Raw genomic sequence first — 18,585 nt, 5'->3', positions numbered from 1 at the left:
CCAAATTAGGTTATATGCTTTGGTCTGTGTACCTTCAAGCATAATGTGTTTTTCTATAATGTGTTTATATGATGTGTTTATATGATCTGTGATAGTGCTTATTTCGCCCAAGATTCATCTGGGCCTACTTGTATTTAAATAAACCATGTATTTTTTTTTTTTTACAATACATAGTGTTTCCGTGTTTCTTTGGACCATTTGTATTACAATTTTATTGTACTGATTCTACAGCCCCCACTCCCTCTTAAAATAAGACTGGCTGCTCTGTCTACGCTCCCCTCAGGTGGTACAGCCTTATACTAAGAGTAAAGTCTTGTACTGCCTCAGTTGAACGGTTTTACTAAGCCCTAAACTGTCCTAACAGGGGTAGACTAGACAACCATTACTCACAGGCTATTCCCCCCACATATTTAACTCTGCCCTTCACAGGTTACCTCAAACTTGCTGGTTTTGACAGTTTATGGCATACTTTGCACCACACTCTTCAAATATTTAAGCAATTGTTTCACTTTCATTTTGCGAACTTGCAGCCTTATGAAAGTTCTATTGGTGAAAAACACAGTGGAGGTAATTGAAATCCCTTTGCTATGATTGTTGCGGTGTGCACCATTTTCTTTCAAGTTAACTAAAAACCACAGTCCACAAACCTAGCAATTTTATGGAGGCCTTATTTTCTAATATGTGCTGTGTGGTATATCAGGATAAAAGACTTACCTTCTCCAAATCCAGCTCTTCCAAAAGGATGCTAGCATTTTTGTTAGCCTCTGCAGCTTGACGGTCTTTGGCTTGTACAATTGATTCCATACAGAGGTGACACTTTTTCAACATCTCCTGAAATTATTTTGAATACATTGGTATAAAAAGTAAGATGATACACGTTTATGTAAAGTCACATGCAACCAACACCTGATGTCAATAGTAAAGGGACCTTTGAGGTGTAGGATTAAGATTGAGATTAATCTTAAAATCAAAGAAGAAATGTAATTTAAATAACAATCCAGGACAAAATTAAAAAAAATATAACCAGTCTTCAAAATCTGCACATGCCACTAGCTGTTGACTAATTATAACTGTCTCTTGGCGTGTAATATATGGTGTTCTTTGTACATGTGGAGAACTGAGGTGGGCGGGTGACTTTTCATGCCTGGCTAGTACCTTGCAATTTGAATCTGAAATAATCATGCTCAAATACATTTGTTTTGTACAAATACCAATGAGGCACAGTAAGCAATACATAAGGGTGAAATGAAGTACATGATTTACCTCAAAAATACATTTTCATTAGTTTATGGTTATATCACACAATATAAGACATAGGCTTTAAATGCTTCCAGCTAGCCAAAGTTTTTGGGACATTGTTGCAATAGAAAATAAGGATCTATCTACATAGATGTAGTCTATGATTGCCTCTTGATTTTGTCTCCTTCATGTGTTGTTTGGCAGTATGTCCTCATCTATAGCTCCATTTAGCATGATTAGCTCTCTGCTGGCCATCAGCGAGTTCCATCTACGTATTAGTGTGGTGTCGCTAGATGTTGATTTTGTCATGCAATGAATGTTTGAATCACCGGCCACAATAGTGGACGTTATTGAGGAGTCCAACATGACTACGTTTAATATGGATTGCCCTGAAAAAGGCATCAGCTGGTAGGGCTGAGGGTTCCAGTACAAGTTAACTAAGGCTAATACCTTGTTAAGTGTTTTTATTCTAACCAGTTGGCTATAGCTATTTGCCCCCCCCCCTCGATTCCTAGTAATTTCCTCGAAACTGTAGCATTGAAATGCCACAGCATCGAAACCAAAGCATTGTTTACCCACCCATGCATCGACAGGCTATTACATGTAAAAGTGATTTTCCATCTAAACCAGTCCATCGAAAAATATAAATGGACTGGTTTCAATGAAAATGCACTTTTACATGTAAAAGATTTCAATGCATTTTTTTCTAACGTTAAAACGTCACATGGAGCGGTCCAGTCCTGATATTACGGCACTGGCCAGCTCCTTGTAACGTTTTAATGTTTTTTTTATATTGGGGGGGTATATTGACCCTAATGTAACCCTTAATCTAACCCCAGCCCTAAAGAAACCCTTAATCTAAACCTAGCCCCAACCCTAACCCTAATGTAACCCTACTGCAAAAAAACAAATATTATTCATTTCGATACTACCATCTAATTATAGTCAACGAAAGTGTACTTCGATGGTAAGGTTTTCGTTGCATATAATTCGATGGTATCGTGTTAGATGAAATTACATTTGATGCAATGACTAGATACCTTCCGCCCAAGCCTCTACTTTCAGACCTGTTGAATTGTTTTACAGCTAACAGCAATTCAACCATAGGTCTGACCTTGGCCTGGATGTTAGCAGATAGAACTAAAATTGTGTGATCTTCCCAAACTGGGGTTTCCACAAGCCAGGTCTCTTGGAGAGCGATGATGTCATAGGAACCTATTCAATTTTTTTTTTTAATTCTTGAGGTGCTTATGCACCTTTGTGTTCCAACTGATTAGTCAGTAACATTGTGATTCGCGTCTCTTAAATTGCTATTCATATTCAATTGAATATGAGCGGGAAGAGTATTGCTTGTGTCCATTGACTTGAATTTGATGGTGATGATCAAAGGATTGTTGTGAGCACGTTACCGGGATGGTTGGCGGCCGTGCTGTCCCATTTCTAGGTTGGAAACCTGCACTAGTTAGAGCTGTAGGCAGCTCTATGTTGTTGCCTGGTTCATGGCTAAGGCAAAACCCTAACTCAAAGAGTGAGTGCCTTGTCTGCCATATTGTATTGAAAACAATACCAGACTGTATCTACAGTCTGGCCGTAGAAAGGTCAGAATCATCGGGAAATTCTACTCGAGTTATGTCAGAAGTAGAAAGATCCTCTAAAGTTGGTATGTCACTGAAGATAATCGGGACACAAGCCCCATTTAAAGCATAGGTGGGGTATGGTCTGGGTCTACAGTATATTATCAAGCTATGGCAGTACGTAGGTTTTCAATTCACAACTTTCTTAGCCTGTGAGGCTACGAAATTATGTGAGGGACTTTCTTTTTTTTTTACTCACTTGCTGTTCATTAAGTGAGTTTGGGGGTGCAAGTCTCGTAAATTAGTCTTTGAACGCAGATGATCCCATGAGGACCTTTTGTGTGTATTCAGTGACATGTAGATACTGAGCCACTGACTTGACTATGATCTCTCTTCTCTGCAGGTCAGATACTCACTTTCTTGATTTGCACTGTTTTGTTGTCAGGGCTTAGAACTTGGTTTTAAGGAGTCACGTGCAGGCACTTTTCTGATCTTGAGAGGCATTTGCAAGCAAGAGCTCATCAATTGGTTCTTGACTAGAGTTGGTATGAGTGACCCATTTCAAATGAACTTGTTTGGTTTTACTATTCAAGGATATGTTCATGTATTTTTTGGAATTGCTGCAGTGACATTATGAAGTTGTTTCTTGGGTAGTGACAGGGCTCACAAGAAATGTTTCGATTTCGAATGATTTTGCATAGAGCTTGTTTTAACATTTTTGCTTGTTTTAGGTTGTTGGGCGGGTTTAGAAGTTCCTTTCTTTTTTGGGTTTGTAAAGATGGTAAAATTGTATTTTTGTAATGCATTAGGTATCAGAGTGGGTGCAAGTGGGAGCTTCTATGCTATTCAAACCTGTGTCGCAACTTAATGGATTAATCGCCCAACAAGGTGTTGCGGGCACCTGTGAGCTTGTCAATTCGACCACAGTTAATTGATTAGTAGAACTGGGGCATGCCAAAGGCGTTCCGGGTTTGTCCATGTTAGGATGCAATCATTTTTCTAGATTAGTGGTTTGAGAATATTATCTTGCTATTTATTAGTTCACATAAACTTATTAGATCACTCTGTATGGGTTGGCCGTTTTTATGGCTTTTCACTTGTAAGAGGTTCTGAAGCAAGTTAGTTTGGACATCCATTTTATTATTTAATGTCTCACAGTTTTGTCAAAGATCTCGGCTGTATTCATCGATGTTGCCGTTCATTCTAGCAGAGGTGGTGTTGGAGAGCCTATACTTGGAGGCTGTTAAATAGACCATCTCTCTACTGGTTTCCTTGGAGTCGGTCGTGCAAAAGAAATGGAGAGGGCCGATGAATTGTTGCTGGACGGATCAAACATGATAGGGGACTGCGATAGGCTAGTGTGGGCATTTCGGCGTCGAGAGGGAGTAGTCATTTTGGGAGAGCAAGGAAGGATCGGTGATGTGATGGGTCACTTGTTTCTATTTGCCATCTGGTTTACTACACTAGCTATCTCAACAGTTTCCTGTAAAGTACAGATATCTTCGTGAGGATTGTGTATCTGGCCCAGTGTTCGGGCTGCATGTTGTAATGAGGTGCTGTCAGTTCTAATATGAGTCATGTGTACATCACTATTCTGAGGCTGTAAAGGTGCTGCTTCCGAAATTCGGGTTTGGGAAATAGTTTCATAGAAACCTGCTGCCATTAGGGAATCCGGCTATGTTGCCAAGTCAATTATCGAGTGCTTGGCTGCAGTTATTGCATTGTGCCGGAAGAATCACTAAGGGCAGTGTTTTGTTTGTAACCGATTTTTTTGACTTGGATGCGTCGAGCAAACAAAACGTTCTGATGTCTGCCGTCATAGACCGTGTTCGAGAGCGTAAGCTCAAGAGCCTAGTTTTTACAGCTGTCGAAGTTTGTAATGTTTTTACTGGGGTTTGCTTAGATTGCATCTACTTTTGTAATCTTTAGGTCTGAAGGCATTCCTGTCTTTAGGGACTAAACGTTTCTATTCATGCAGGACACTGTTTGGTGTCAAATCCAACAGACAATGTTTGCGTAGTGCAGTGTTTTACAATACCTTTTTCGGAGAGTAAGATGCACCGCTAACTCACGGGCCTTCGCCCACACATCCACAACAGCACTTTCAGAAGCACTTCCTAGAATGTGCACACACTGCCAATATGAGGATTGTGGGTAGAGGCGGGCTGAGCTTAGCCTCGTAAGTTTGTGATAGGTTATTTTTGGTGTTAATAATCACCACAGCGTTCTTCTCAGGAATAAAGGGCCCAGGAGCAACGTTAGCCACAACAGCACTTTCAGAAGCACTTTTTTGAAATATTCTTTATTTTTGCAACACTTGGTGGAGTACGTATAATACAATAGTCCCAAGAGTTGTTCAAGCAGTAGTACATCACAGGACTTAGTCAGATCATGTATCAATTGGACATGTATAAAATGGCAAGTAATCTAAAGTGTGGTAATGAATATAAAACTAATTTACGGCAGAGCCGCTTTTGCTAAATATATTCGAAATTTCGACTAAATGTCTTTGGATCGGCTGGTACTCGGTAGAAGAGTGAAGTACAGTTCTTTGTTATCATTAGCCCAGATAACATCCTGTAGCCATGCATCCCATGTGGGCGGGTTCCTTCCAAGTTGATTTAATTAGTATTGCTCTTTTGGCCAATGCAATCCCAAATTTAAAAATCTGGGTTTGGTAATCCCGATCTTGCTGGTATAGCCCAGCATACAGTCACGCACAGTTAGGCTTAACTGCTGACCTAGTATGTCTGTTAAAACATTAATGAAAGAGTGCCAGTACCCACTCAGTTTCAAACAGGACCACAACATATGCATCAAGGTTGCAATCAAAGTATGGCATCTAGGGCAATCTTTCACCTTATCAGTTTGAAATAGACCTGTTCTAGAAAGAGAATAGTATAATCTATTGGGAACGTTTAAGTGTATAAAGCAATATTTCAAGTTCAGAGATGCCCAGTTTGTTAGGTTACATATAGCCTGGTTACATTTTCTGATGTGCGTTTTGGGCCTCGAATAAATATAGTATTTTTGTACATTCCTGTCTCAATTGAATTACCTTTTGCTTCACTATGGACCCCTGACTCCACTCATTCTCTCCTGAGAATATCTTTGACTGCTCTCTATTACTACCTTGATTGGGTTTTGGCTAACCTCTCAGGTTTTCCCCTGTTAGGGAGAATTCTCATAAATTGCTGATTTCCCTTACCTAAGGAGTCCCTCAGCAGCTTTGCTGGATTTCTAGGGTTTATTTTTTTCACCTGGTAAGAATGTGAGCCTTTTTTCCCACTCTTACATGTGTTTTGATATTTTGTATGATCTTGGGCTATGGAGCCTCACCTACCCCATAGACACCACTTTCTTGTGTGTGTTACACAGCACCCTCAGTGCAGTGACACAGGGTTGTCTTTCAGACTTCCCACTGACTCCAGTTTCTGGGACTGACTACTGTCTCCCAGAAACATGTAAAGTTGCCATTAACTTTACTTAGTATCTTTAAACCACCGACCCAGTACACCACATCTTACATTGAGTATTGGAAAGGGTCAAATCTTACCCCCTTTTGTCTGTTCCTCTTGGAGCACTGTTTCGCTCCCTTTCCATTAAGAGTTGGCTGGTGGCAGTGGTAACTACCCTATTTTTCCTACCGCGGTTATGTTATATAACCCTGGTGTTGTTTTAGGCTATTATATTAGCCTCGAACATAAACCCGCTTGACCATATTCATTTTAATATTGTCCCGGCTGGGTTTAGTCGCCATTTCTTTTTGGTAAAGTCTTTCTCGCGTTCGTCTCTACACGACAAACCAGGTTTTAGTCCGTTTGTTCACCGTCTTTTCGCAGGCTTCTGCACATAGGCCCTCCTCCTTTAGGCGCCCGAGAGTCTGGGTAGGCAGGATGTGAGGGAGGGGTCTTCGGACCCCTGCCATGGGTTCCCTTGATAACCCAAGTCTGTTAGGGAGAATTCTCATTTTATGGCTAATTTCCCTTACCTATAGAGTCCCCCAGCAGCTTTGCTGGATTTGAAGGGTTTATTTTTTTCTCCTGCTAAGAGTGACTCTTTTTCCCACTCTTAGGCCTATTTTCTATGTGTGTTCTAGGCTATTTTTTGTGTTTAATGTCTATGGGGCTTATCTCACCCCATAGGAACCATCTTTATCCACATGCGTTACACAGCACCCTCTGTGCAGTGACACAGGGGTGTCGTAGCGACCCCCAAACATAGACTCCATACCCTGGGACTGACTACTGTCTCCCAGGGCATGTAAAGTCCCCATTGACTTTACTAGTCAATCTTTATGAACAAAACCAGTACAACCCATATTACTATGGAGGTACTGACAAGGGTTAAAGGTGCTGGCAAGGGTTAATAGTTTTACCCTTATGTTCATTTTCGAGAGGGTACCGTACAGTCCCTCTCTCAAAAGTTTCTGGCTGGTGGCAGTGGTTACTACCAAAAATATTTGACCGCAAATATTTCCCTATGGGATTCTCCCATTGTTTGAGGCTACCGCATTTACTGACAGCCTTTAACATACCACCGGTTTATTTCAATATTAACTTTACTCCAGTAGGTTTTATTTGCCAGAACTTTAATATAAATTCTTTCTCGTGTCTTTCTCTAAACTCCTAACCCAGGTCGGGAATCCTTTGTTCGCCCTTTTGGCGGGCTTCTGCCAAGAAGCCCTCCTTTCGGCGCCACTGAGTCTGGGGTGGATCCATTGTGTGGGAGGGGAAGTAGGACCCCTAGAGAGGGTTGCCTCAGCAATCCATGTCGCACTCTGCCCTGATAGGCTGGAGGGTCTCCCGCCAAGATGACCACTCCACTGTGTGAGTGACAGCTAGGCTGTATGAAAGGGGATCTTTTTGCATAAAAGCAGGGTCCTGAGGACTGGAAGAGCAATACGTTGCCACTGGAACTAAGAAGCCGAAGAGGAGAGAAGCCAAAGACATCTGCAACGACTGAACCACCGGTGAAGCCCTGCTGCAGCGTCTCACCACTTTTCTCCACACGACGAGAGAAGATCTTAATCTCAAAGAGCCTCCTTCCCTTGAGCTGGTGGGGCCAACCAGTTTGCCAATCGCCTTCCTGGACCTGCTTTGGTCGAATCGCCAGTACCCTGTACTCAGATTGGATAGCCAGGTACCCGTCCACCCAGCCCGCGATTTAAAGGCGTGTACCTTTTATTTGTTGGGCAGCACCGCGGCTGGTTTCATCCCTGGGCAGTGCAGTGACTCGAACCTTCCTCCACGACGAGAGTCCCTCTTCCTCTGCTGGATCACCCGAACTGCAGCAACTGCCAGGAACAACCACCACCGCAGGAGCCTCTTCTACATTTCAAGGTACATTGTTCTGCCAGGCAGCCCTTTTCGTGTGGTAGTGCTAAAGGTGCTTTAAATCCTTTATCTCCCTGTTGGGTTGGCCGCCCCTATCCTCTAACATGGTCTTTCACCTTCTGCATCCAACTTTTCAAATAGTTAACCAAAGACTTGACTGCAGCTACAAGAACATTTTTCTCCTGGGCCCTTTGCCCTGTAGCACTGACTCTGGCACAGGCCTATTGAATCTGGCTAAATTTGTTAGAACTGCCTTCTCTAGATTGCTTCTCAACTAGAACTGTGTTGGTGCACCTACTTCTTATAACCACATTTTTCTTGCCATTTTTAAAACTTGTGAAGTGCCATTTTGCTCGGTTTTCATTTAAGCCTTATATAACTTAAAGTACTGCCTTGCCTAAACTTGTTCACAAACTTATGGGAAGTGTTGCTGGGGTGTGTAAGAAGATATTCCTGTATAACTTGTGCTTTCCCTCCCTTGTGAGAAATTGCTAGAGTGCCATTTGTGTTTGGTTTTCACTGTGCCGTTTTGCTCAGTTTTCACTCTTGCTCAAACTTGTCTACAATTTAACTAGGGAGTTGTGTATACTTTTCTTGACTGATTTTAACTTGCTCTAATAACTGTGATTAATGTCTTGAACTAGAAGTGTGTAAAATAAACATATATATTCTTTTTAATACAAAGCTTTGGTCAGTGTTTCCTGGTACCCTAGTATTGTAGTCCTATTGTGTAAACCCTGAATACTGCTCATCTCCCTCTTGAGATAAGTCTCAGCTAAATCTTTGTGGTACGGACTGATACCAAAGGGGATTTATTGCTCATACCTGTAGTCTTAATCTTCTGTAGTGCTCCCTAAGGGAACTGCACAGGATTCTGCCTAACAACGTCGCACTCCTGTTTGATTGGCTGGCCGACTGTCCTTGCCAGGACAGCCACCCTGCTGTGTGATTGACAGCCAGGCTGTGTGAATGGGGGAAAACTGCATAAAAAGCAGGTCTCTGGGTATGGAAGAGTAGAACGAAAGACACGAGGAACTGATGGAAGAGGACCCCTACCACGACTGAACTGCCCGGTGAAGCCCTGCTGCAGGTCCGAATCTTCAACTCCAACGACACAAGAGGATCCCCCAGGAATCTTCTTCCCTTGAGCTGGTGGGACCAACCAGTTTGCCCAAACTTCAAGCCAGGACCCCTCCTCTGGTCGAATCCACTGTACAGAGCTACAGTGGGCCGGATAGCCAGGACGGTCGGACCCTGTTTGGGTTTTAAGGCGCGCACCCTTTATTCGTCGTTTTGCTATGCTGGTTTCCTTCCCTGGGTAGCGCAGGACCCTCCAGTTTCCTACTTCGTGTCAGTCCGACAGTCGCTTCAGGAACCGTGAGCCTGCAGGAACTACCAGGAACATCTGCCTCAGCTACAGCTTCTTCTCTGTTTAAGGTACTGGGCTAACCCGGTTGTTCATTTCGTTCAGCCGCGGTGAAAGTATGTGAAACCTTTCTCCAAACCGAGGGCTCATCCTTCTCTTCTTAGAACACTCACTTTTCTGCCAACCAACCTCGTCCGGAATCCGTGGCATGAACTTTACCGCAAACTACCCTGAACTGTGTGATCTTGGGTAAAAGACTTTTGTCCCATTTACTTTAGCCTTAAGCCTTTCTTACCTGATCCTGTCACTGTAGTTGCCCTTGTTCAATTGCCCCGAGTACTTACCTGTTGTAGTGGTTCAATTTCTACCTAACTTTGTCTTTCCTTCCCTTCTTTAATCAAGAGTGCCATTTTGCTCCCACTTCATTTTGTGAGCCTAACTTGTCTGAAAACTATTGGGAGTCTTGCGGTGTATTAAGAGTGTGATTTTTAAAACTGCTAATAATAGTGTAATGTTAGACAACTGAAGAGTAAAATAAATGTATATTCTTTTACTTGAAAACCTTGAGTCAGTGTTTGCCTGAATCATAATGATTGCTATCCTTTGTCCAACTATTTGATACTGCTCACTTACTCTTGAGATAAGCCTGGCTACTCAGTCACTGCTACCACTTTTTCTTTGTGGCACAGGCTTTTACCAAAGGTGAATGGTGCTGCCCCTTGTAGTCTCAATTTTGTGTAGTGTTCCCAAAGGGTACTGCACAGGATTCTGCCTAACACACCCCAACTAAGGGTCGCCCCCTAAAATCTGTCCGCCAGGCCAGGTTCTAGAAATCAATCTGAACAATCTGGGAAAATCAGAGTCAGGGCATTGTGCCTGTGCTTTAGGAGGCCATCCTAGCTAAAGCGTCTCCTCAGGCCTAACACAGCCAGAAGTCAGTGTGGGTGTCCACCTTCCAGACAGAACATATCCAACTGATCTCCTCAGCACCACACCTACTGCTAAGAAGCGGCTATCATGCAACAACCACACCAGCTACACACACATCCGGAGCGCCCACACACCATACGACTCTCTCTCTCCCTCTACTGACTTGAACTGTGGTTCCGAAGGGCATTCAACGTACCAGCGCGTTGAGATCATACCAATGATACATAAGGCGCTTTATAAATGCCAAGTAACATAACTTCACATAACATGATGAACAGGGAGCTCTGAGAGGTTAGCCAAAACCCAATAAAATACATGGATGAGCAGTGAAGACTTTGTCTCAGGAGAGTGTGAGTTGGGTCAGGGGCCCTTAATGAGGAAACTATGGTGGGAAAGTTAGCAAAAAGAAAATCTTTCCTTACAAGTGCCGGTCGCAGGTCTGCGGTGAGGGGCAGATTATCACCATTGAAGTTCAAGAGTGTAAAAGACACCTGTGCAGAGCTACCATTGTAATATCCAGGTCAGCCATGTCTCAGTCATCTTCAGGCTCAAATCCCTGAAGTTGAAAATGTTTATGGTACAATGTGTCAGCTTTTATATCAAACACACAGATAGAGGGCAACCCAAAACCCCAATCATGCACACATGCACCATTCCAACATGAGGTGGCCAGCCAACGGTTGCTTCCTGCTACACAAACACTTACAGGGAATTCTCCTAAGCAAACTCAGGGGTGTGGCTTCTAGAGGAATCAAAGGCATATAACCAGTATAATAATTCACAGAAAAACCCATTAAGTCCATAAAATGGATTCCTACCTCATCTGATGTTTTAAATGCATCTGAATTTCGGATGGTTTTGCGCCACCAGAGTGCGCAGTGCAGCTCCAAGTATGCTCTGCTCATCTCTGACATGTGCTCCACGCCAGACATGACGTTGGCACAGTATAGATCAATGCACCGTGCCCCATGACCTCAGTTCCTTTCCCGTACACTCTGTTCGCTCATAGGAACTCCACGTCTCTGGTGCAGCCGAGCACCTCTCTGTAGGCTTTCGGACCCTCGTCCAGGACGGTAAAGATGCATTCCGACAGATATTACAGTCAGGCCTGGACGCGGCTGCGTGTTTGTAGTAAGGGGGACTACAGGGTTCAACCAGGACATGAAGTCAAAGCTTCTGGAAATCCCTTTTGATGGGTATATAATCTCTTTGTGACCATGTCTGGCAACTCCTTACAAATGTTCCTGTCCTCCAAGTCCACAGTGAAGACTTTTAGTCTGGCAGTACAGCCACCTTCAGCTCCCATAAGTGAAAGTAGGGAGTTTTGTCCCTCCACCACGTATCCCTTCTGTAACAGAGGTCAAGCAACCTCTGGCAAACTGCAACCAGATAGTTTTCAAGGAGTTATGGGAAGAGGAGCTCTCAAAGGTGTTGTCTTCACCTATGCGGTGCCCTCTACTAGCCTAGCTGCTAAGCCCCTTTGAAAGTCAACAGAGGGATTGAGAATTGCCTGGTTCAGCTGAGAATGGTGTCATGCCACATCCGATGCTTGGGCCTTACAGGTTGTTTACCAGGGATATTGTCCCCCCCTTCACCCAATTCCCTCCATATCACCATCCTTGCAGCTGTCTTTTGCAGTCAAACCCTCTCATTTTGGAAGTGGTTTGTCACCTTCTGATGAAAGGCATGACAGAGCTGGTTCTGAGGCAGAAGCCAGTATTCAGTTTACTTTCTGGCTCTGAAGGAGGGTGGGGGATTTCAGCCCATCCTCGATCTGAGTCTACTAATTTGATCCTGTGCAAAGACAAATTCAACATGCTGACCATAGCCCAGATCCTCCATACCCTCGATCGACAGGACTGGCTGGTTTCCCCTTTATCTTTAAGATGCTTACTTCCATGTTGCTATCCATATTAAGCACACAAATTACCTGAGATGCATTGTGTGCCATTGTCACTACCAGTTAAAATTCCTGCAGTTGGGCCTTTAGGCACGCAGGGTCTTCACCAAGCAGCTGGCAGTGGTTGCAGCTTGACTCGGGAGAGAAGACATTCATGTCTCTCGCTACCTGGATGACTGGCTTGTCCGAGCAGGCTCCACAGACAAGTCGTCGGCACATCTGTTCTGTGCGTGCAACCTGTTGCACAGCTCGGACTTCTCCCTGAACTTCAAGAATTCAGGTTTCACTATCCCAGTCCCTTTGATTTATCGGTGCAGTTTGGGAAACTCGCTTTGACAGAGCTTTTTCGCCAATGGATCGGGGAGCAAAATCAAGCCCTCAAATACCTGGAACAACATCCTTCCTCAGCCTTTCTGCACTTGTTGGGTCTCATGGTTTCTGCATTGCAGTGTTTCCGAAGGTCTGACTTTTCATTTCAGTGGCTCCTCTGTTCCCGGTGATCTCAGTTTCCAGGGAACATACAAGACCTTTTGCAGGTCTCGAGCAAAGTTTATCAAGATCTTGCGTGGTGTTCTTGCAAGACAATTGGTTGAAAGGGGCATAGCTTCAGCAACCTTGACCTGAGCTAACAGTGGTTACTGATGCGTCCCTCAAAGATTGGGAGTGCAAGCCTGCTGGTCCGGATGGTGAGCGGGCCGTGATCTCCCTCAGAGTCTTGGGAACTCATAGATCTGCTGGAATTGAAGGTGTTCAGGCTGGTCTTTGTTGACTTCCTCCCCTCTGTGAAGGGCAAGCATGTTCTGGCCCTTACGAACAACAGAGTAGCCATGTACCAATTCAACAAGTAGGGTGGTATGGGTTATTTACCACAGTGTAGAGGAGCAATAAGACTGTGGTTCTGGGCTCTGTAGAATGACGCATCTCTGACAGATCTTGCAAGAACCAGGAATGCAATTGCGGAAGCCTATAGCAGACAAACTCTCCCAGTGGGGGATTATGGACGTTGGACCTCTTGGCTTCCAGTGTGAACAGGAAGTGTGAGCTGTTCTGCTCCAGGGAATTTCCTCTCAAGAAATCTCAAACCTCTGAATCTCTCAGAGTTTACAGCAAGGAGCGAAAAGAAACAAGATCCTTCAAACAATGAATTATTAAAGATCTGGATAAAATTCATAATGACCATGAGAAACGCTCTAATATCACTGGTGATGACAACACAACTGACGACTTAATGAACTTATCAACATGTGAGATAGTAGAGGGCGACTATGATACTGATGAAGTAGATCTTGAAGCATCTGGGAATTCACCAAGTTGCAAGTCAAGAAAAGTAATGACTACTTCAGCTTATGAGAACAATAATCCAAGGGATTTGATCTCAAAAGGAAATAATGAGGAACGAGTATGTATAATGGACCCTATTGAAAGTGACGTGAGAGAGAGAACAAACTACTGGCACTAACACCACAGACATGGAAGAAAGGTTCTTAACTATTTAAGAGCGAAGGAATCTTATCCATCAAAAACAAGACAGGGAAAATCAATCAATAAATCAAGAGTTTCTACAACCTACCTCTCAGAAGAGTCATCAACGTGAATCTGAGAAATTATTGAAAAGCCTCCCAAATAATCGACCGGGGAGAATACAAAATCAAGAAGACCCTGCAGGGAGTACTTTTTCCATCGCAGGTGCAAAAGTCTCTCCACAACAGAAGATACAAGTAGCACAAACTTGTAAAAACATCAATCCCAATGTCTGCCTTTTGTTAGAAAGAGCTTATAAGACAAATGATGGGCTTATATTGAACAGAAGAAATGTGTTAACTTTACTAAAACATACTGGACTATTGAAAACATTGTCTTCAAGAGACCTAAAAATAGTAGAATTTGTAAATGAATTACAGACCGATCTGGTCCTATTACACATACATGAAAGACATGTAAGGAACCAAATCATGGATCAAACCGCCCTAAGCAGGCTTGATTTTCACATTGAAGAGCTCAGTAATGGTCAACTGAACCAGCTAAGAAATCTGAGAACGGATCAAACTGAATCAATTAGAAATATAACTGGACTCCGAGACGAAAGCTTGGTTAATTTCCGGAATAACGAGCTCAATAAACGAGCTAGTAATCTGACTGCAATTTCGACATTGGAACAACCTGCTAAAACAAACGAAAAAAGGAAAATAAAGATCACAATCCCTGTGCCGGTTTATTTAGATAAGAGCCAAAACGAACAATTTAAATGCAAACTGCATGCATGGATGATTGGAGTTGGCTGGCCGGCTCATTAAATCAAAATAAATCAAGCTAGTGTCATAACATAAAAAACAACGACATTCTTCAAATCAGATCCTGGAATACAAGAGGGCATGCTCACCTTTTTCAAGACACTCCTGCTGCCTTACAAAATCTGGATATCCTGTGTTTACAGGAAACTTGGTTGGTAGGATCTACCCCTGGTATCTGGGTATGAGATAGCAATTAACCCAGCTATTATACAGAAAAGGGGTAGACCTATGACCGGTCTGATCACTTTGGTAAAATTATGCAGTGGTTTCAGAATCCTTGACACAAGAAATGTGACCCCTTACATTCAAACTGTAAAAATGGGGATGGATGTTAACAAAGGCTGGCTAAAAAACTCAACACACATAATTAATATATACTGGCAACAAAAATCAACAGGGACTTGGGCCTTTTTGGATGATTTGTGTGATGCAATAGATGAAATTATGTCACAAGAGACAAACGCAAATCTGATATGTGGTGATTGGAACTTGAATCTTAACAAGTTATCGGGTGTAAAAGGCTCTAGTCGAACATGTCTGAAAACAGATTTACTAACTCAACATCTCCTTAGTGATATATCCGTGAGGGAACTTAGAATACTCAACGGGAACACACCGGGAGATGTACCATCCAACCCCACTTGGAAAAACGGGGCTTTAAATTCAGTCATTGATTATTTTGTTGTATCGGAGAGCATTGATGATGCAGTTGTGTTTTTGAAAGTACTGAATATGGACGAAAGTGACCATAATTTAGTCACAATTGGAATTAAACATGAAATGAGACCTGATAAGTCTGAAAATTGGTCAAATGAAGTTACTGTAGTACCTGGTCGTAATAGGCTAATGCTTAACAGCATGAAAATAAAAACTTGACGGCCTACATCCAAAATAATATAGAGCCGGACTATGTTCCACTGCTAGAACAATTTAAAGAGACGCCCAACACTAACGGTAAAACTAACTTTCGTCATTGCCATAGTTATGACCGAACTGTGGTAGAAAAGAAACGCGAACTACGAAGAAACATTCGGGCATTAAAACATGAGAACGCCCAAAAGCAACAAGAAGGGGAAAAAACACTGAAAACAAAATACAATAATTGTATAAAGGCCCATAGAGCCTTAATACAACAAAAAGATGCGGAAGAAATGATGCGAACACTGCACAATAAAACAACAAGAGAATTTTGGGCAATGTTGAACAAGACTGAGTCAAATCAAACAGCGCTCATTACCAACATGGTAAGTGAGGCACAATGGATTAATCATTACACTACACTTTATAAGCCCCAGAAATCGTCTATGCGACAAACATGAGACCTGGAATATTACTATCTCGAAAGAAAACATAGCAGAAAACATCAAAAAGCTAAGCACATCGAGAGCACCCAGTCCACACGGATTGGCAAATTACACATTAAAGGAAAACCCTAAGGAATGGACTGAATTCTGTTACATTCTCTTTAAAAACATAATACGAGAACAAACCATTCCTTTGTCATGGAAAAGCACTACAATAGTCCCTATCTTTAAAAAAGGAATAAGATCTGAGCCAGGTAACTACAGGCCGATAGCGCTTTTAGACGTTGTAGTTAAGATCTTTGCAACACAATTGCAAATCCAGTTAACAACATGGATACAGCAATCCGACTCCTTTGACCTCCATCAAACAGGTTTCGTAAAGGGCATAGGCTGTAATCTTAATTTATTTCTTCTTAATCTACTAAAAATGGAGGCAATTAGGAAGAAAAAAACAATACATCTTGCCTTCATTGATCTAGCCCATGCTTTTGATGCAGTGGATCGAAACTTGTTGTGGAGTAAAATGAGAGCCCAGAACTGTCCTGAAGGACTCATAAGAGCTATAAAAGAACTCTACTCAGGAGCCTCTGTCAAAATCCGTCTTGAACACTGTCGAAAGCAATTAAAACTGAACAAGGTGTTTAACAAGGTTGCCCACTAGGTGCTGTATTATTCAACTTTTTTTTATTAATGACGTGGGACAACACCTGACAGACACTAGAACATTTTTGCCAAAAATCAATGGGAATTTGATTGACTGGATCCTTTATGCTGATGATATGGTGCTACTTGATTTAACGCCTATTGGTCTCCAGCATAAATTGAAGGTATTGGAGGATTACATCTCGAAGACCGAAACCTTCGAATTCAAGAACATGCAAGGGAAGGGAATAATGACAAAAAAAAAAATTCAGTGGAAAATTGGTAGTGAACTACTAAGAAATGTAACTCAGACGAGATACTTGGGAGTGATAATAAACTCGAATATCAATGACGAGTCAAATGTAAGAGCAATTCGACAGAGAAGCAGTCAATTAACAGCACAAGCTGCGATGATCAATAAAAAATATGGAAAGTTTAGTCTTAAACCAGTTTGGGACTTGTACAACATAAAAGTAGTCCCGGCATTGATATATGGAAGTGAAGCCTCCTTCGGATGCTCATATGGCACATGGGAATCATGTGAATACCAATTATTGGTACGCCTCTTGCCTGTATCAGGTACGAGCTCAGTCTCATCTCTATAACTGCAAAAGTCATATGGAACACCTTGATGTTATACAGTAAAGTATCTGCTACAAATTTTCTCCCTCAATTTAAAGTACTAAAGAAGAACCTTGAAATAAAAAAATCAATCAATTCAAGAGATGTGGGAGCAGAAATGTGAAAATATACTTCAGACCTTAAATACTACCAAAGAGATGATTATGGACAAATCCCAATGAAGTAAAAAAGAAATTGTGGCAGATGGACTGGTGGAAAACAGAACAACAAAGATCTTGCCACCGATGTATGCAAATAGTGCCAGCTGAGGCCTTTAATAAATTATCAAAATATTTGCTAAAATGTCCATGTAGATTTTTAAGGAAAGTCTTTTTAAAGTTCAGGATGAATCAATTCCAAACAAAGGAAATTCTTAACATTCTAAATAAAACAACTCAAAGCAATACAGTCTGCAGGCTGTGTAATTGTCAGACTGAAACACTTGAGCATCTTGTTCTCTATTGCTGAGACATGGAAGAAGAGAGACAGAAAATCTTTGGAACTGAGATAGAGCAAAGAACATGGCACCCTGATGAATGGTGGAGTGCACTTCATGATGGCTCTAACAACAAGATAACATTTGCGTTAATATCATTCCTGAAAGAAATGGACAAAAAACCTGTACAACAGGAAAGATAATGAAGACAATTCCTAGAAATATTCTGAGATCTGAGCAATATGATAAGGATGGATGTATGAATCTTGTTTGAAAATTGTTTGTTTTTAAAAGTTTTGTATGAAACGAAATACATTTTTTTTTTTAAAAAAAGAATTTCCTCTGCACGTAGCTCAGGTGAATGTACTGACTGTTGAGTGGACATTCAACCTCTACTATGCATTCCTCCCGTTTCCTGTAATTGGAGAAATTACTCATCGTAAATCTTTTTCTATGGATTCTTCTTCTGTAAATTCCTCCTCTTGATCGATATCCATCATCCAGCTCTGCTGTTCAGAAACTTTTCGACAGGGGTGTAGTGGACCTCGACTCAGCCGTCGATCCGTCTTGTCCGACGCTCGATCGCCGGCTCCGGAAGTGATGTCAGTTGTCGTACATATAGCACGCCACTACGCCTCATGCTTCAGTTCCCCTCAACCGCCTGCGTCTGAACGCTGCAGAAGGAAAAACCACAGGAGGAGGCTAACCAGCAGGGTAAAATCTTTAACGAGGATACATCCCAACAGGGTGATCTTCCCCCCCAAGCCTCCACAACAATGATGGAAAAAACAGATTTTCTTCTCCTTTTTTTTTTAACGAATGAGTCAGAAGCGGTCATCCAAGAGCCTTCACCAGATGCCTTCTCGTTTGGACACAAGCGACAACCCACAGAACTTTTTGGGAGGGGGTGGATGGGAGGGTTGATGAGGAATCTGTGGGAGAAGAA

At 42.3% G+C, this 18,585-nt stretch overlaps 1 protein-coding gene across 17 annotated transcripts in view; it reads right to left on the bottom strand.

Moving 5' to 3' along the window:
- The window catches only part of ANKRD17 (ankyrin repeat domain 17), a 2,430,147-nt gene that overhangs the window by 837,930 nt on the left and 1,573,632 nt on the right, over positions 1–18,585 (bottom strand). For all 17 annotated transcript variants that reach the window (XM_069630806.1, XM_069630790.1, XM_069630801.1 and 14 more), the window contains one exon: positions 715–831. In XM_069630806.1, the coding sequence (XP_069486907.1) occupies positions 715–831 (117 nt within the window). The remainder of the gene's footprint in view (positions 1–714; positions 832–18,585) is intronic.

The sequence above is a fragment of the Ambystoma mexicanum genome, chromosome 6q, assembly GCF_040938575.1.
Source record: "Ambystoma mexicanum isolate Mex_15411 chromosome 6q, UKY_AmexF1_1, whole genome shotgun sequence".
Classification (NCBI taxonomy): Eukaryota; Metazoa; Chordata; class Amphibia; order Caudata; family Ambystomatidae; genus Ambystoma; species Ambystoma mexicanum.
The sequence above is the reverse complement of the archived record's forward strand: the minus strand, read 5'-3'. Positions and strand labels throughout refer to the sequence as shown.